The 20,069-nt window shown below is 41.2% G+C and overlaps 1 protein-coding gene across 47 annotated transcripts in view; it reads right to left on the bottom strand.

Moving 5' to 3' along the window:
- The window catches only part of jmjd1cb (jumonji domain containing 1Cb), a 229,500-nt gene that overhangs the window by 29,276 nt on the left and 180,155 nt on the right, over window positions 1-20,069 (bottom strand). For 9 of the 47 annotated variants that reach the window (XM_073918200.1, XM_073918198.1, XM_073918224.1 and 6 more), the window contains 12 exons: window positions 18,942-19,066; window positions 17,143-17,286; window positions 16,743-16,784; window positions 16,020-16,323; window positions 12,319-13,982; window positions 11,586-11,758; window positions 9,011-11,175; window positions 6,754-6,955; window positions 3,679-3,893; window positions 3,335-3,487; window positions 612-701; window positions 357-484 (listed from right to left, as the gene is read on the bottom strand). In XM_073918200.1, coding sequence (XP_073774301.1) covers window positions 357-484; window positions 612-701; window positions 3,335-3,487; window positions 3,679-3,893; window positions 6,754-6,955; window positions 9,011-11,175; window positions 11,586-11,758; window positions 12,319-13,982; window positions 16,020-16,323; window positions 16,743-16,784; window positions 17,143-17,286; window positions 18,942-19,066 — 5,405 coding nt within the window. Of the gene's footprint in view, window positions 1-350; window positions 485-611; window positions 702-3,334; window positions 3,488-3,678; window positions 3,894-6,753; window positions 6,956-9,010; window positions 11,176-11,585; window positions 11,759-12,318; window positions 13,983-16,019; window positions 16,324-16,742; window positions 16,788-17,142; window positions 17,287-18,941; window positions 19,067-20,069 lie in introns of all 47 variants that reach the window. The other 38 variants (XM_009306514.4, XM_073918201.1, XM_073918237.1 and 35 more) reach the window with 5 other exon arrangements.

Consider the following 20,069-nt stretch of genomic DNA (forward strand, 5'->3'; position numbering starts at 1 on the left):
ATAATAATGCTAATCCAGCAGGTGACTACAGAACAGCATAAATAACAGTGTTGCTTTGTGTAACTGCTGTAAACAAACCAGATTGACGTCAAATCAAGGAGGACTTCATTGATATAATTGCAAAATTTGCAGTTAAATCCAGGCAAACTTTAGCATACAACTATACATTGTGCAATACATAATTTTATATCTTGTAAAATATCATTTAGGACTTTTAATACTTTATAAGGGCCTTCATTTTCTTTAAATTGATTTAATACTTTTTAGGACCTCGCGGACAGCCTGCAACTATACATTCCAAACACCTTTATTCGCATTTTTGTTAAATTAATAAAAGGCAAGACACTCACACATACCTGGGAGACGCCATTAGTTGAGGGCAGCTTGTTGAAGAGGGTGTTCTGCTTCCCAGCACACGAGCAGTGTGATTTAATGCTGTATTTCTCCCTGAGCATGTGCATAGCGCTCACCAGGTCCGTTAGAACTTTAAAAAAAAAACACAAGACAAAATAAACACGTCAAAAGAAGCAGTCTTTTTCTCTTCTCCCAGCCAAAGGCGTAACCACAAGCAATTTGGGATCGTGCCAGAGCGAAAGCGTCTCTTTCCATACCAGTTCCAGGAATGATCTGTGTTGGCATCAGGTGCTTGTGATCATGAGGCTGTCCCTTGACACACTTCAACCAGGCGTACAGCTCTTTATCTGCGGAATAAGAAAAGGTGGATTACACACAGAAGCTGAGAGCGACAACGGCGCACAGAGAAGGGCGCTGTCACTGGCCCGTTTTCCTAAAGAGGAGCCACGGTGTTTATGCTTCAAAGTAAATAAGGAGCTCTGAGGCTTGGAAGTAAAGATACACAGATGCGATTCAGCAGAAGTGACACCTCTAGAGCTGGAGGCGTTTTTTTGTTTAAATGCCCTGCGGCAGAACTCAAGCCTGGAGAAGACAGGAAGAGCTGCTGCAGAAAGGGGGACTTAAATGAGAACAAAGAAAAGGAAGACACGAAAACGGAGGCACATTTCAAACCCTGGAGACAGCTGAGCTAGACGGTCCTACATTCACATCCTATTGCACGCACATGCAAGCTTTGCCATCAAAACCACAGTAAAAATGGCATATTTACCCCATTACAGCAGTCAGAAATTAACAATCAGTCTTATGTTTCCTTTTAGTATACATAAAATGTATGTTTTAACTTAAGACGTGTTAGGAAATCGATATTTAGTGTAATAATCATCATTTTTTTAATATTAACATCTTGGAAAAAAAAGTCATCAGGCACACTACCTGAAAAAAGTCTTGTCGCCTATCCAAGTTTTAGGAACAACAAATAATAACTTGACTGATCATTTGGTATCAGAAGTGGCTCATATGAAAGGCAAAGGCCTCTAGATGACGCTTATTTTACCAGAATAAAATATGCTTATGCCTTGATTTTTAATAATTTAATTAGCACAGTAAGGTCTGACTTTGCTTTGACAAAAGTCTTGTCACTTAACAGAAATAATGTACAGCTATTCAATTGGTTCAGTCAAAAAACGGCCGCTATAGTTATAAAGTGACATGCGTCTGTTCATTACAGCATGAGCTGCAGAGGCTGCGCAGAGCGTGAGTCACCATAAGCGAGAGGTGCGGGCAGCCGAAAACATTTGGATGTGTTTATAGAAAAGGCCTTTTGTACTATGCATTGATATCAATAGTACGTTGGCCGGGAAGTGCAAAACAAAATTACTAAGTTTGAAACACTTTTACAAAGCTTGAGACAATTTTACATTTTAAAAAAACATTTTTACCTATCATCAGACACAATTACATAGGAAAAACAATTTTACAAAGGACGAAACAAATTTACATTTTAGAAAACAAATTAACAAGACGCAAAACACTTTTACAAATCCCGAAAAAAATTTACAATTACAGATTCCCTACGGAAAGGGAATGTACCAACTGCCGGAAGTTACGCCGGAATTTACTAACTAAATTTGTTTCGGGATTTGTAAAAGTGTTTTGCGTCTTGTTAATTTGTTTTCTAAAATGTAAATTTATTTGTTCCTTTGTAAAATTGTTTTTCCTATGTAATTGTGTCTGATGATAGGTAAAAATGTTTTTCAAAATGTAAATTTGTCTCAAGCTTTGTAAAAGTGTTTCAAACTTTGTAATGTTGTTTTGCACCTCCCAGCCACCGTACAATAGGGATGCAACGATTAGCCTATTTCATTATTAACTGCGCTTTAATTTGTCACAGTAAAAAAAATGTTTCAATATGTTTATTGATTTTTTCGGTTTTCTCCCGATGAAATAGGCATACAACAACAATGCAGCCTACACAGCACATATCTACACCCTTTCTATATATGTATATACATATATACATACACACATAAGCACATTCAAATAACATAGGTAAATAAATATATAAACATCTTACAATGAGAGTTGTGCATGCCTTTCAGTGCAATGTAAACAAAAGATAAGTTAGACTAATTATTACCAAAATGATTATGTATGCATGAACGCAGACGGGAACAACAGTTAATCTAAATTGCTACTTACCTAATATAAAGCTTGAATTTACATTAGACGTGATAACCGTGAAACCATGATTATTTTTCAGACTACATAATCGTACAACCATCTATAATTGTTGCATCCCTAATTGTTATGCAGTTAAAAACAATACATATGAATGTGTCTGAATGTAGAAAAAGCCTACTGAAGCAATGCACTGCTTTTGTTGTGCTCTGAAATACAACACTTGAATGTTTGTACGAAAAAAAAGTCTATTGTGCAATGCACTGATATTTTGTGGTTTTAAAATACAATATATTAACATTTTAATGTAGAAAAAGCCAATGTGGCTGTCTTAAGGAAAATAAAGCATATGCGCTTTCCTATGCTGTTGTGTTAACACTCATATAGCAAGTCATGTCTCTCCAGCCCTTCGTTTGGGATGCTTTTCATGAACCGGCCCCCATGACAAACTAACTGAATAGCCCTGAACTAGGCTATGTTTTAACTTATGCACTACTGGTGCAACCGGCCCCAGAATAATAATATCATATTCAACAGTGCTCACTTCTGAGAAACTGAACATGCGAACACAATATAAAAAAATAAAATCATAGCTACAAGCCACAACTGTCAAAATAGTAATATTAATAATAACATTAATGATAATAAAAACTATTAACTAGAGGGACATCTTTGCCCCCACATTATAATTTGCCGGGAGACTTTCGATGGTGTTATGACTTTCTGAGCCAGTGGCATATTAACAGCAGGAGTGTACAAGCACAGGCAGTGTTCAAAGGTGAATATGAAAATGACGACTGACCTTTGGAGCTCTTCCTCTCCTTGGCCTTATAACAGTCCAAACACACCACAAATCCACATTTTTGGCAGACCCAGTGAATGTTAAACAATGTGGCTTCACATGCGTCGCAGCTCTCTCTCACCCCGCGCACCGCTCTCTTCCAGGCGATCTTGGCTGCAGAGCAAAGCAAACAAGAGGAGGATGAAACAGACATAGACAGACTTTTTCCACCTTCTTCTTTCCTTCGCTGGTAACATTTCAGAACATAATGTGCTACAATTTTACTCACAAAAGAGTATGTTTCTATACGTTTTAACAAAAGAGCTAAACAAACAGTAAACACTGTGTTGGTCAATGCAACACACCATCTTTCTTTATCCACGTAGTCGCTGTATTCTCAGTCATAACCAGCTGACAGAATTTGTCTCCAATGTAGCTGAGGATGTATTTGGAGGTTTCCAGGTCCAGGTTGTTTTCTTCATAAGCGTCTGACGCCCAGATACTTTGAGCCTCTTCGTCATATTGATCAGGAGAGGAGAAGCCATCGATCCGGATCACTCCGTTCTTACTGTACGAGAGGCTGAAAGTCAAAGAAAATGTGCAATTAATCATCTTTCCGTAATAGTTTTCGAGTCCAGACTAAATCAAAAAAAGCGACAGAGCTTTTTCTGTGGCTGGTCTGCTGTTGTGGAACAATCCGACCCCATGAGATTAGAATGGCACCATTACTATCATTTTTTTTTTTTACTTACCTATTCAATTTGGTCTATTAATATTATAGCAATAAGTTTGTTGATTGCTTTGTTTCTAAATATATATAGTTGAAATATATACAGTTGAATTATTACAAAGGATGTTTAACAGAGCAAGGACATTTTCACAGTATGTCTGATAATATTTTTTCTTCTGGAGAAAGTCATATTTGTTTTATTTCAGCTAGAATAAAAGAAGTTTTTAATTTTAAGGTCAAAATTATTAGCCCCTTTAAGCTATATTTGTTTTTTGATAGTCTACAAAAAAAACCATCCTTAGACAATGGCTTGCCTAATAAGCCTAACCTGCTACTAATTTTAATTTGTCAGTAACCTGGGTTAAGTGTTTCCGGTGAACTGTACACCATTGCAAAATCGGCTCGTTTAAGATCTGTTATCTTTAAAAATCAGCGAACTCCACTGCCATCTACTCCACTGATATTGAAAAAAAGTGGGTCTCAGATTGTACAAAAAGCACTGCATTAAATTACATTTCCCCCGCCACGTCTGTAAAATATGAACATTTATTTTACCCCAGTTTATTCAAAAAACTTCTGCGCTAGTCTGTGGATTCTGATGGGCACAATAAACGATTTTTGTCTCATGTTTTATGCTTGAGCAACTAAATGAATGCTAAAGTCTATTTAATTGATTGTATTTCAATTACATAACAACATCGATACTGTAAAATAACCGTATAAAATTGAAAAAAGTCACAATAACCGTCCACTGGAAGTTTATCAGTATGGGAAGGAACATTAGCTCTGCATTTACTCTATTAACCTCGTTAAGCCTTTAAATGTCACTTTGAGCTGTATAGAAGCGTCTTGTAAAATATCTAGTCAAATATTTTTTACTGTCATCATGGCAAAGATAAAATAAATCAGTTATTAAAAGAGTTATTAAAACTATTATGCTTAGAAAAATCTCTGTTAAACAGAAATTGGGGAACAAAAATAAACAGGGGGGCTAACAATTCTGGCTTTAACTGTATCTATTGTTTCTCTAGGTTTTATTGCCATGTTTTCATAATTATCTCTATATTTTTACAGAACATTACTCTGTCTCACAGTTCTTTGATCAGTCTTGTGGCTGTTTTTAAATGTGCTTTATAAATAAATGAACCTGCATTTAGATTTTATTTCATGAACTCCTGTAACAACAAGATGAGGGGAAAACTGCACAAGCGAGACAGGGCAGAAAAAAACTACAAGTAAATTCTGTGAGATGACATCAAACTGGTTCCATAAAAAAAAAAAAAACTAAATAAAATGGAAAAAAACAGTATTTTTAACCATGTCAAATTTGGTTACAACCACAACCACCGGAAACGTAATTCTACATTCACTTTGTGCCCATAGACGGGACAAATTAACAACTTAACAGGTTAACTAGGTTAACTTCACATGACAGTTCGAGACAATGTTGTTTACTTAGTCTAATACAAAAGGAGCTTATTTCAAGCTGCAATAAGCAGTTCAGTTGTTTCAAAGAGACATTAATCTTTTGCTGTTCTTGGCATATCCTTTATTTTGTATTACCTTTATTTTTATAGTTTATTTCTAGCATTTTATAGCTTGTTTCCACTATAAAAGGAGTATTCCTCTAGTATACTCCTCATGTCTGTATTGTACTTCAATAATGAGACCAAAATAGGAATACTCCACGTCTTCATTTGATTTATGTTTTCGATTATAACTTTATAATTAACTAAATTAATCTTAATCAGACTCTTAATCAGGCCCAATCCCAATCCAATTTACTTGTGTTACATGCTTTTGGACTGTAGGAGAAAACGGGAGAGCCTGGGGAAAACCCACGCAAACATGAAGAGAACATGCAAACTCCACACAGAAATGCCGACTTGGTAAGATCTGAGCCAGTGACATTCTTGCTGTGAGGCAATGATGCTAACCATTGGGCCTAAGTGCTGCCCTGACGAGGAAATGGGTGGAAGGGGGGATTCTTCAAGACGAAGATGGCTAAGGTAAGATACTCTGGTTATTTATAGTGATTTAGGAATCGTGGTAAATCATGAGTTAGCTAATAAGGACCAGCTGCTATCAATCATAATCACGTGCTCCTTTTAAAATTAGTTTATAAATAAACTTCAAACTTTAAACTAGTTTCTAAATGCAGCCACCATTTTGAACGAATCATTTAAATTAATAATTCAGTGAATTACTCACAAAGACAGGCACTAGGCACCACCTACTGGTAGTTTTAGTATTGTAGGCATTTATTCACTGGTACCTGGTTAAGCACAGTTCCACAAAAGAAATCAATGTAACATCAGGGTAAAACTCTGTAGTAGCACTGTACTCTCGCGTTTGTTTTTGCAAACACTATTGGTTGGGTTTACGGGAGGGTTTATCTGTGTGTGATCTGTTCAACAAGCCCTGTATTGTTATGAATGTGTACAAGACAGATGTGTATCTGAAATGTAAAACAAAATGTACCCTATGTGACGAATTTCAGGTTCACAAAAATGTAGACAGCGCCCTCTAGCAGATTTGTCATCTGAAATGTGCAATGAAACTTACCCAGAGCAACGTATTTTACATTTCGCAAACAATTAGGCTAATGCACATATATACATTCAGTCTGGGTTGGCTATACTTCACATATTATCAGTATTTCCATGCAACCTGATGATGGTGGGATTAATAGTTCTTGATTTATGCTCACCGGCGGAAGTGGTAGAAGCGGCAGAAGACAGGTGAGTGAGTAGGTTCTTCTCCCTTCTTGGTGCGGATGGAGCGGCACTCTCTGCACTTCTGTAAGTTGGGTCCAATTTCTGTGCATGAATCATCCTGTAGGAAGGACTCACCCGTCTGCTTTAACTTCTTTACCTTTCTCCAATCCTTCAGCACTGACCGGGGAATGCCATCTATAAATTACATGCCATATATTACATTAGGTTTTCTATTTAAAAATGAACTGCATGAAAATGATTATCTGAATAACTAGTGCAAAATGATTAGCCTGGCTAATCAGATTAGTTCAGATTAGTTCATTATCATCACAAGGTGCAGATGGTGAGATACTTGTGCAAAGTGTAAAGAGTTAATATTTATGTTGTAATAGCATGTAAGCACATTTATGAAGCACGACAGTCGTGACCTACTGTAATGTTAGTGACCCAGAGCTTAAGAAGCTATGCAATTACAAAAAAGAGGCTCCATTTTGCTACACAGCAATCATCAGAAAGGACTAATAAAAGCCCAAGTGTTCTTGGAGATGTTTTCCACATAAATGTGAGCGTTCTAGGAGAAGCCATTTGCACAGCTGTTGTCCAGATGTTCACCAAACACACCTCACTCTCTTTCTCACACACAGCAAACCTTCCAGTAACCCCAAAGTTTAAGCCAACATGAAACAGGAATTTACAACACATTTTACTTGTGAATTGTCTAACATTGTCTATATGTTTAAACTAAATTTAAGTATTCAGTAAGATTCAATACACATTTGATGCATCAGAAATTCACAGAACGGTAAAAAGGGGTGTTAAATACAGGGCTCGAAATTATGCGGCCAAAATTTTGTCTATGCAACCTATATATTTGGGAACATTTGTGCGAGTGCATAAAATTGTTGTGTGCGACCAATTTTTACTGCAAAATGTTCACCAAACGCGAAACGCAGCGCTCAGGAATGGTTTAAAACAGTTGTCATGTCAACTTACTGCAGTAAACAAAGCCAAGTCTGTAATGCTTGCCCCGCCTTTGCGCTCTTCTTATTGGCCCACTGTTCTAGCACTGAAATATCAGCTGTCAATCACTCAGTCAATGCCTTCTGGCTTGGGATGACAGAGAGAGCTACTACCGTGAAAAACAGTAAAGCGCTGAAGATGAGAATGAAGACTGACAGATTGTGTTTTAGAAACCATGGCATCTAAAGTTACAAATAATGACGCATCTTAGTAGTGATCATGTGCTGAATGTTAATCCACCATCTACACTTTTTGAAGAGTGGATAAAAGACTTCCATTGGCTTCAAGTCCGCTATGAAAAGTCTGTGGGATGGAATTTTCTGGTAACTGTTTGCCACATCTAGCACGAGAGGTATTGTTTAATGCTTCATATAATCGCCAGATACTGTCCGCTGTGTAAGTGGCAGCTATATGTCAAATTTAACACCACGTAAACCATCGCAAATGGGCTTGCACTTAGTAAGCTAATATCGCTACTCACGAAAAGACCGGTATTGCAATTAACATGACGTATGCATATAATAAGGTACAGTATTTGTCAAAAACATCAGTGCAATATCAGACAGCACTAGTGAAAACAGTACAGTTATATCGTTAACAGAGTCATTCATGTCAAGCTGTGCGTGCAGGGCCGGTGAGCGATCCGTGTACCTTTTGCTCACTCAGTTCTGTTATAAAAATCTATTTTCTTGTGATAACGGGATTTCGTTGAGACATATTTTCCTCACGCTTGCATATATTTTTTTGCTTGATAGTTTGATTACTATTGATTTCAAATGCAATACATATATTTGTATAACATTTGAAGTAACAGTGCTTATAATTGGTGGGTGCGACTAGATTTTGGCTGATGCCCCTAAATTTTTAAAGTTAGGAGCACCGGTGCTACCAAGCAAAAAGGTTAATTTCAAGCCCTGAAATAGCATTTGGGAATTTTGGAGGTCAACAATTTTTGCTGATATTGATAAAACTTGGATTACATTAGCATTCATCAGCATTGAATTTGCAATTACATACTTACTATTAGACTTAATTACCAAAACATAACCAAAGCTGCATTTTACCCACAATACAACAGCAATTTAAAATGTCTAAAGAGCTTTTGGTTAGCTTTTAGTTAACATTATTTTTAACCTAGGTACCAGCAAGAAAGCTTAAAACTCGAAAAATGCACAAATATTGTACTAATAATGCATTTTCAAACAGTGATGTGAACTGTGGTGCACTTACTAGTACTGGCCAGCTTGAGTTTGGTTTTTTCCTTGGCACTCCGGAAAATACCATTGGGTTTAACCTCGTCCTCCTCCTTCTCATTGTCTCCCTTCCTTTTCTGCATGTCGTTCTGCTTTTTTTTGTAAGTGGGCTTGGGTTGCCGTTTAGTCCTTTGCTCCAGCTTGCTCTCGCTGGAGTCTGAGTCATCGCCACTCTCTGAACACGATTCATATGGACGCTTGGGGGTACGGCGTGTCTTTCTGTCCTCCTGGGACAGCTTGTCCTCTTGTCCTTTGCTGTCCTTGCCCATATCAACATCGCCGGATGCGGGGGCAATCAGGTTGACAGAACATGGCTTAATTAGCTCAGAAATGGCATTGCCACCCTTTTCAGGTTTGTTTGTGTTTTTGTCCTCCTCTGAGTGTCGTGTGAGCCAGGCTTTCTTGAGTTTGTGGTAGTTAGACTGGCACACCTGCGCTGCCTGTCCATTGGGCAACGGGCTGGCTTTGCTGGGAGGATTGCTGGGCGTGGAATTCTCCTGGGCAATTGTGGGTGAGTCCTGAGAGGATCTGACGCTACCGCTCTCACTTTCAGAAGCGCTGCTGGAGCCACGAGACTGTGCAGCAGCCAGAGCGGCTTTGGCCTTCTTTAGGTGAACAAAATTTCTTGAGTAGGCCTGTGGGGTGCCAGCGGAGCAGGCCTGAGGCAGGCCACTAGGGGAGGTGGTTCTCGAACCTCCCTTCTGTGACTCAACAATAGAGGGAGGACGGCTATTGATAGGAGAGCTCTCCAGTCTCTTACTAACACTAGTGGCAGAGATGGAAAAGGACATATCTGGTCCATTGTGGCTCTGCGTGCTAAATGTGCCGCTGGCAGCAGCAATGGCTTCATTAGTCTTAGTGCTGCACACAGAATTGGCCACAACTGCCACTGAGCTGGGAATGACACCCGGTGATGCTCTAATCAGGTTTTTGTTGTACTGATCACTGGGATCCTCCAAATTTGTGTTTGGTAGGATGACTCTCCCAGATTCCCTGTTCTCTGCCACTTTCAGGCAGTCCGCCTGAGTGCGTCCAGGAAACAATCTGCCACCAAGTTGCTCTTTGGAGGCCATCTTAGGACCTGGCGAGCCGTCGTATTTTATGCAAGTAGAAGGGCGAACAATAACAGATGCCATGGCTGCCTGTGGCTTCCCTTGGCTATTCTCTGAATGCCAGGCCACTTTCTCATGGCTCTTTGCTTCCCCGCCAGTCCGCCAGGAGTCTGCCGAGCCCAGCTCGGCTCCGCTTTTTTCATCCCTGAGCTCTGGGAGCAGGGTGGGCGGCTTCTGTTGTTCTGACACTTTCCCTGCCTGACTCACGGGCTGGATGGGGGTGAGTGTAGGTGGGGAAAGTCGACCGTAGCCCCCCTCCTTGCGGTCAAGCGCCTGCTGGGTGGGCGGAGTAAAGACTGGCGCTCTACGCAAGGCTGGCATACCCTTAGGCTGATTGGAGGGAGAGATGGCAGGGCTACAGCGATCGCTGACTGTCACCACTGAGGTACCGAGTGAGTGTATGGGTGCTTGTTGACTGAGCTGTTCAGAGATCTTGCCCATCAGTCCCTCTCCCTCTGGCTGATGCTTAATGAGAGGTGGAGGCTTGGACAAAGACTTGGTATGACTAGGGTTATACGAGCCCAAAGACAGGGGGCTAGAGGTCGGGGGTGCCTTGTCAAAGTACGGATTAAGATCTTTGGATTGAAAAAGTCGTGGTGGTTCATTAACAACACTATTTGACAGGGTAGTAAAGTAGTTGGTTTGAGGGAGAGACTGAGATACAGAGTGTTTGTACTTGTACAGATCAGCCATAGAGTGCTCTGTCTCTTTCTCGTGGCTTTTGGGCTGGGAGGAAATAGGACGTGGAAAGGGCTCATGCTCAGCCTCCCCAGCACGAATCTTGGCGGTGAAGGGGGCCATTTCAATGCTCTCCAGTAGGATGCGGCGGTTCTCCTCCTTGTATTTGCTGGTGCGGTCAGGTCCCTCCTGAGGCATACGTGGTGGTAGCTGCTGCTTGTTGTGGGGGGACTCCATGTAGAGACGGTGCAGCTCCTTGTTGGTGGGTGTCCGGCTGCGGTCTGGCTCTTGCTTCAGGTGAGCACTGGCCAGGCTACGCATGGGGTCCACGAACACACTCTTCTCCTGATCTCTAAAGAAACAATTTAAAAAGAAATAAATCAACAACAAAAAAATCATTACATTATGCAGTCAACATACTACTAGTGTTACTACTAGTGTAAATGATGTTTAATAGATATAGTGATGATGGACCAATACTTCTATTTTAGGATCACAGTGTGTTCCTACTCAGCTATTAGGTAACTGCAATGGGGTGGTTCAAATGGGTGCAGGCATTCGGCGGCTATAATAGAATAGTTTAATTATGTGCACAGTCACTGAATGAGCATACAGTGCTCCTATCACATGGCATTTGTTCCACCTCGGGTCACAAGGTATTTAACAGCTAGCAGCAGTTCCAGGCACTGCAGGACTGTGGGAATGGATTAACCGTGTGTGTTAATGACAGACAGAGACAGACTTAAGTGTGTGAGTGCTCACTCTTTGTGGAGTTCTCCGGGGGTTTTGGAGAGCGGCGGGCTGGAGTGTGAGCTGATCTTAATGGATCGATGAGGATCTGCACTGGCTGGTCTTCCCGGGACATGGCTCAAAATCCCCATGCTATCTGCTGAGGTTACAGGGGTGGGCTGGTGCAGCCAGGGGCTGGTAGTGTTCTGCAACGTGCACACACAAACGAACAGAAGGTCGTAATCCACTCAGGGCAACAAACACTTTTCCTGACAAGTCAGACCACGTATGTGTTGTGCATTAGAATCTCATTCCATGATGACACATTTTCACAATAAAGCATATTACATAAAGTGATGCCAGTTGAGTTACATTATCCTAAAATATTCTGGGTCTATAGGAGAACTATTCAATTATTTTCTTTGGCAACACACACTTCATGCCGCCATCTGAACTGAACATCTGTTCCTCAGTCAAATTTGACTAAATTACCATGAACATGTCTGAACTTTAAAAACTTGAAGATCTGTTCAAGCATGACAAACTAGCACATGCCCGCACACTAAACTTAATTATTATAGTGCATATTCTGGTTAAGCTCAAAACAAAACAATCCCTGACAGGAGTAGGAGACAAAGCATATGTCCTTTAAACAACCTCAGTCATGCATTGCTTGTCCTTTTTAACACAACACACGCTGCTTTAAATACACAGTGTATATAAATTAGAAAAGCCAGGGCTAGTCAACAGATAGACACACACATACCCTCCTCAGGCTGGAGTCTGAATTGACAGCATTCTCCGGATGTACCCACTTGTATCCAGGTGGGTAGGAGTGGGTACCGTTTGGGTACTGCCAGATGATGGGGTAGAGGCCAAGCTGGTTGTATGAGGCACCTCCATGTGTCTGAGCAAGCAGGGAAGGGGGTGGCTGCTGCTGGAGGTACTGCTGTGGCGGGTGGGGATGATGGTGGGCTAGGGCCAAGTGTCCAAGTCCAGAAGAGTCCAGGCGGGGATGGCTGCTCAAGATGGAGCCTGGTGGAATTGTGGGCAGCACGGTTTGCAGCAGGTGTGGGTGGTGAACAGAGTGGCTCATGGAGGAAGAAGGGAGAAGATGAGTTGGGTGGTGTGAGGTGGGAGTGAGACAGGTGGCGTGAGAAGAACCGTGTAGTGGATGCAGGTGCGGGTGCAGGTATGCGGTGTGGTTGCTGTCTGATTCAGGCCGCAGCAATGCAGGGTCCCGGTACACTGTAAAATGCTCATTTTTGTCAACAACAAGTGGGCTTTTTGTGGACTCGCATGGTGCCCCACGGGCTGGAACAGGTTTAAAACTAGATCGGGGTATGTCTGGCTCAGGTTTGAGTGCCAAGCGGCCTGTTGTAGGTAGGTTTTCAGGATGCCGCTGTTTATGTTTGGACACCTCAGGGGACGTATTTGGTTTGGGCTTGCAGGATTCATGAATGCTGTGAGCTTTTGACTTTAAGATGTCAGGTGAAGGATTGCACTTGGGCTTGAGGATGTCAGGGGATGAGTTTGATTTAGGTTTGGGCAAGTCAGGGGAAGGACTGGGTTTATGGGTTTTCCTGATCTCCTCCGTAACGGAGGCATTTTTAATAACCATAGAAGTGTACTGCTGCTGGAGCTTCCCTCTCTCACCCAGGGCTGCTGACTCACTAACTGATGTCACCGGCCTTATGACCTCAGAGTGGGCGAATTCGATTTTACTGCCTATGTTGCGAGAGTTCTGCTGCTGCTCACCATCCGGCCTCCTGCACTCTAAATGGGAGGTGTTTAGCACCAAATGTCTGGATTCAGGGATGTAGCCATCACATTTCTGTGACGCCAATAGGGCTGATACAGCCTCAGAGTTCTCTTTTGAACTTGGCTGCGTGGTGGAATCCTCTGTGATATCAATCACGCACTTGGGTGTGTGCGTCCGAGGTATCCCTGTGCCATAATGGTCCTTGGGGAGGGTGTTCACAGTGCTTTTCACAATGCAGCTTTGGACCTCCATTGGTCCCGAGGCTTGGTTCTGTGTACAGGAGGCCAGAGGAGGGAGCGGAGATCTCCGTTCTCCCAACCGCTCACTCTCTGCCAGCTGAGTCACCTCCAAAGCTATCGGCTTGCTGCTTTTATCCTGCATCTCATCCCAGGGGGACAGCCTATTGATGACACTCAACTCATCCATGGACTTGGATCCCTGTGACTTCTCCTCCTCCTCTGGAACTTTTGAAGTGCTCTTGCATTTGAGCTCATTCTCTGAACTGTGCTCCGATGAGGAGTCTACACTCCGCTTGTTAGAGTTCTCAGAGTCGCTGCTCTCAGAGAGGTCAGACGCCTCTGTTTTGAGCCGCTTGAGACTGCCCTTCTTGTCCTCTTCATCTGCTTTTCTCCTCTTGTTTGTTTGCTTGCTTTTGTTTTTAGAAGAGTCTAAAAAGGAAAGAAAAACTTTGTCAGGGAGAACTTTCAACAAAGAGTCAAAGAGTGCCACCAGCATACATATCCATACAAGCCGAATGAAAAGAAACTCAATCCAAATGATTATTCAAGCACGGATAAGGATGATGTCATTTTGTACTTAGGTTAAAGGCTGATTGAATCTTAAGTGCTGCATTACAACTGTGATGGATGGAACTCGGGTAGAATTTATGCACACTTAAAATGTCCATTTCACTGCGGTGGCTGCACTCACCTCATCTCTCAAAGACCCAACACCCTGCCAAATACTGTACTGCAGAAATTATGATGGAGGGATTTTAATGTTCTTTTACCAGACAGCCATCTGGCCAAAAAGCAAGCACTGAACTTATCCAGTAGAACAATTTCGTCAACTTTAATATATAGCACTACTGAGCCAAGCATAATAGCCTCTGTATAACATGAAAGCCATAATAGGGGAAAATCCAATCAATCCAGAGTATATTCATTATGTTTTAATTCCTCTGAGTGGGGAGCTGCAATTGCCGTTTCATTTCTCATCTAAGTTCAAATATGACTGAATTAAAGTTATTTTAGTTATTTTTATTTCATTTGTTCCATTAAGGATTATTAATAAAAATATTTCATATTTAGCATCTGCAATATTTACCATGTTTAGTACAGGACAAGAGTTGGGTTAGGTCAAGAGCTTAAAGCTCACAGTATTATGAAAGCATAACAATTGGCTCAATATTGAGGCAAAAACTGTGCTTGAAAGGTCTTAGTAACAATGGACTATATGCGTGGCAAGTGTTTTTCAGCCACTGATGAACTTCTGAAATAAGGCATGTACACTGCCTGACAAAAGTCTAGTTGATCATTTGGTATCAGAAGTGGCTCACACAAAAAGAAAAGGCCTCTAGATTAATCTCATCTTACCAAAACGAAATATGATCATGACTGGCCAATCCTGGAGCACCTTGACCTTCTTTGCTTTCAGGAGCTTTGATGTGGAGGCTGAAGTATGAGAAGGAGCGCTATCCTGCTGAAGAATTTGCCCTCTCCTATGGTTTGTAATGTAATGGGCAGCACAAATTTCTTAATACCTCAGGCTGTTGATGTTGCCTTCAACTCTCACACGCACCCATTCTGAATGTAACCCAAAACCATGACTGTTCCTTTACCAAACTTGACTGATTTCTATGAGAATCTTGAGTCCATGCTGGTTCCAATAGGTCTTTTTCAGTATTTGTGAAGATTGGGATACAGTTCAACAGATAGAAAAATCTACCTTCTGCCACTTTTCCAAATGATCAACTAGAAGTCAAGTTATTATTTGTTGCTCTTACAACTGGGATTGATGACAAGACTTTTGTCAGGCAGTGTATAATGTAATGTAATATAGTCCGTTAAATTGATTTAAGCAGTAATTTAGTTGTTGGCGCAGTAGAAAAAAATACTGTGGTAAAATAAATTTCCATATTTTAATGGTGCTGAGCAATGGAATTTAATGGAGTGCTTCTTGTCCGGTGTGAGACCCACTTTATGTTGTGTCTTAATTGCAGTGAGTTTATAACATAACAATTCACTGGGCTTTTTCAAAATTAAAAGCCTTTGTGTACATAAAGCATTTATTAACTAAAATTCATTCTTTCATTAATTTTCCTTTAGCTTATTCCCTTTATTCAGCAGGGATCACCACAGCAGAATGAACCGTCCCTTATCTAGCATATGTTTTACACAGCAGATGCCCTTCCAGCTGCAACCCAGTACTATGGCCAATTTAGTTTATTCAATTGACCTGTAGCGCATGTCTTTGGACTGTGGGGAAAACCGGAGCACCCAGAGAAAACCCACGCGTATACAGGGAGAACATGCAAACTCCACACAGAAAGGACATCTGACCAAAGCTGGGACTCGAACTAGCAACCTTCTTGCTGTCAGGTGAACGTGCTAACCACTGAGCCACCGTGTAGCCCTTTTTAATTAAAATAAATAACATTAATCTACTATAACAAATGAATATTGTAACAATGACCAGTGTTTTACCTTTTCCTCCACTCTCTGATTTTTCATCTTTGATCTTCTCATCGTCTGGAACACTACTGTCGGAGCCCTTTCGACGTGTAGATCGTGAGCCGCGTTGCTGACCTGGTGAGGACTGTGGCTGCTGCTGCTGCTGCTGGTGGTGGTGTTGCTGAGATACCTGCTGCTGAGCATGCTGGGTTTGTTGTTGCTGCTGCTGCTGCTGCTGCTGCTGTTGCTGCTGGGCCTGAGAGGCCTGTTTGGGTGTGGAGCCAGAGGAATTCATCACAGGTCTCGGGCTGTTGGCTTGGGCACGTGTGTAATGACCCTGAAATAAAAGCACGCACACATACAAAAAAAGAGCACAGACAACAAACACAAGCATGAGCAGCCTTGTATTGGTTTTAATTCTTAGAGAAGTTAAAAACCACCAATATCAAAAGCACTTCCTTTCCAGCAACAACTACACTATACACGTCATTAAAAATGTGGTCACAGAGCTAGGCTTAAAAGAAGAGTTCCTATGGCTCTCAGAAATGCTTTCCATCCCTATATCTAATATACATTTTCACCTAAAATCCATTTAAACCATGCAAGCATAGTGAAACTCTAACCGAGGTAAGCATTTACTGGAAAATTAGCACTTGCAATATATTACTTCTAAAAATGATAACAGACAGGGATATGCAGGTGGTATTAAAAGCAGCTCTAAATCTATGGAGAGAGGAGGGGGTCGCGGCCCGGTACCTGAGTGATTCCTGTAGAGCCGCTTGGTCTCCCTCCTGTGGTCTGCTTGCATATCCCCAATTAATGTTTAAAACAGGGAAACAGAGAAGAAAGAAAACAAAACAAGAAAAAAAAAACAAGGTGGAACAGAGAAGTCTTGTTAATGATGAAGGGAGCAATGATATGTGTGTTCTACAAGGCTCTAATTTTCTTAAAGACTAAAAAAAGGCACATAGGAACTTTACTTCAAAGCTAGCTACAGACACATTGTCCAGTAAGAAAGCACAGACAGACAATGGGACAAGCATGCACAGGACAGAAATACACACTGGCACATGATCCAGGAAAGCAGGTGTGCTGATCATCTACTGAAGCAACAAAAGCACATATAGGCATGGTGAGATATGCAGGATACACTCACATGGGCAGTGTTGCTGTTCTGGCTAGAGCGAGATCTGCGTCGCGACGTGATACCGATATTTTCTCCTTTCAGTAAAGAATGGACCACATCATCCAGAAAGGTCATCTGTACCATGAAGGGGTCAACGTTCTGAGGCTCTAGTACCTGCAACAAACACATTTTCAAATCATAAGTGTAATTTTTTTTAAAAATTAAGTGAAATATATTATAATTATTAACTGATTAACTGAATTATTAAGAATAACTTTCTCAAAGTGATAGTACACCAAAGAAGGTAAATTTTGAATCATTTACCCTCCCTCCACTTGTTCCAAACACAAAAGAAAATATTATGAAGAAAACTGGTGGCTATTAACTTCCATAGTAGTTTTTTTTCTATGGATATATAAAATATAGAACAAGAATATATATAGATTTATACAACAGTTCTGTCTGGTTCTCGAATCTGTTTGGCTGGAAGCCGTGCAGTATTCCCGTAATAACAGCACTCGTGCAGCCTCTTCACCCTTGTGTATTACTCTGCCCACATAGAGTGACAGCAGATGAATAAACTCTCTACAGTCTGACAAATATAGCAGCTGCTGGACAGCATAATGTACTTTTGAGGCTTTTTCAGGTGAGAATGTAGTTGTTTAGATTGCAACTCTGCAGTTCATTTAAAAAGATAGTGCTTATATTAAATATTTATAATTCACCATGTTCGTGGTTATCAGCCTGTCATACTGAGCAGAGCAAAGATGGTTGATGTTCTGCCACAAGATGGCAACAGAGACCGCATAATAAGTCCTTAGGGAAGAAAAACTCAGCATAAATTTCACACAGCTGATCAAGTCATTAAAAAAAAGGGAAGTGATATTCTAAGTTGATCTCTCTCTTTTGTATTTTGCAGTGCTGCATTTATACCATAGTAATCTGGTAGTGTTTGCTTTGCTTTGGCTTTTTTTGTGTTAATTATTGTGGCCTCACGATTGCAACAGAGAAATACTAGGAAATCTCTGTAGACTGATGGCATTTCATGCCATTCAGCCTTATAATCCTAAAATGTGAGCAAAATCACCTTTTTTGTCATCACTTTAGACATTACGCTAGAGAATAATTCAAATGCTAGCTCTAAAGTAACGTTTGTGAATTAGCAAAGGTTTCTGCTGTTCTGACATCAGTTGTAGATGCAAATGAATGGCATAAGAAAGTACAAAAGGATACTTACTTAAGGTATTTACATTTAGGGTACTCTTACAAAAGGATCTGTGTTCGATTTTCTTTTTTTATACATGATTATGCCGCCGAACTGTTGTATAAATGCAATATTACACGAGTAGCAGTGTGATATGGCTGTATATTGTCACTGGTAGGGAGTTCTAAGGCACTCGGTCTGCGGCCTTGAGCCAACGCACGCCTCCCACCAGTGCAAATATCCAGCAATATTGCACTGCAGCTCGTGTGATATTGCTCATATATGGAACTAATAGCCATTGACTTCCATAGTAGTTTTTTTTCTACTATGGTAGTCAATGTCTACCAGTTGTGTGAAAAAGACAAAAAAAAAAAAAACACAAACAGTTTTGGAACCACACTTGAGGGATAGTAAATTCCCATTTTTGGGGTAAAATATCCCTTTATTAAAATGACACTTTTTGTCCTTAGTATGTTTACCATGTAGTAGACACTTTATAAAAACATTTGAGGTAATGCTACATTTTGACTTCCTATCATTTTTTTCCCAACATACTTTTTATATTATATTATTTTACAATGCCTACTGTAAAATGAACACAACTAAGACATGATGTTAAATGTACCTGGTCATTCATGACAACCATAGTGCGACTGAAAAGATCGTGGTGGGTGATGATGCCCGTGAACCACTGGGTGGCTGAGTCCTGTCTGTAAACTCGTACGCGGTAGCCATTCAATGAATAGGGACCTGGAGACACAAGGAACCAGAAAAGATGAAATGCATATAAAAAAATATATAGAGAGAGCATACTTTTTTCTTTCTTTTTTCATTCATTCATTCATTTTCTGCCACCAGGGCCGGGTCACGGGGGCAGCAGTCTTAGGGAGAGGGTGCTCGCTGCAGAGCCATTTGAGTAGAGCTGAGCTACAGTGAGGGGGAGCATGAGCTCTCGCTCTGCCTCCTGTAAGCTGTTTTAATGCGTACACCAACCCCACCCCTAACCCTACCCCCAGTGACATCACTCATAGAAGAAGTGCAAAAAAGGTGGAGCTCAAGCTCAAGCTCCCCCTCACTGGAGCTCAGCTCGCCCAAATGGCTCTGCAGCGATCACCACTTGGTCTTAGGAGGGAACCCCAGACTTCCTGCTCCCCAGACACTTCCTCCAGCTTCTCCGTGGGGATCCCGAGGCATTCCCAGGCCAGCTGAGAGACATAGTCCCTCCAGCAACACCTCCCAAGGTATTCGTCCAGGACGCATCCGAAACAGATGCCCAAGCCAGCTCAGCTTCTATCTATGTGGAGGAGCAGCAGCTCTACTCCAAGCTCCCCCTGAGTGTCAGAGCTCCTCACCCTATCCATTAGTAATTTTTAGCTGCTTGTATCCGAGATCTTGTCCTTTCTTTCTTTTTTTCTTTCTTGCTTTTTTCAATTCTATTCTACCGCTGTTGTTCTGTAGACAAATTTTTGGTGTGTGTTCTTTTTTTTTTTTTTTTTTTGAGCTGACTCTGTCTACCGTCGCTGTAAAAACAATGAGAGCATTCCGCAAAGCTTTCCTTCTGTTCATTCTGGGTGATCTTTAAATCAGAGAACGACACTTCAATCCTTGTATCTGTGATATGCTGTTAGCTGCAGTGAGCGCTGGCAGGTGTCCAAACTGACTGGAGCTCATTAGTGTGGGGCAGGTCATTCCTATTAATTACTCCTGAACATTGCTCATATGCCCTGCTACAACAGCTAACCCTTCACTGTCC

This window comes from Danio rerio, chromosome 12, assembly GCF_049306965.1.
Source record: "Danio rerio strain Tuebingen ecotype United States chromosome 12, GRCz12tu, whole genome shotgun sequence".
NCBI classification, from domain to species: domain Eukaryota; kingdom Metazoa; phylum Chordata; class Actinopteri; order Cypriniformes; family Danionidae; genus Danio; species Danio rerio.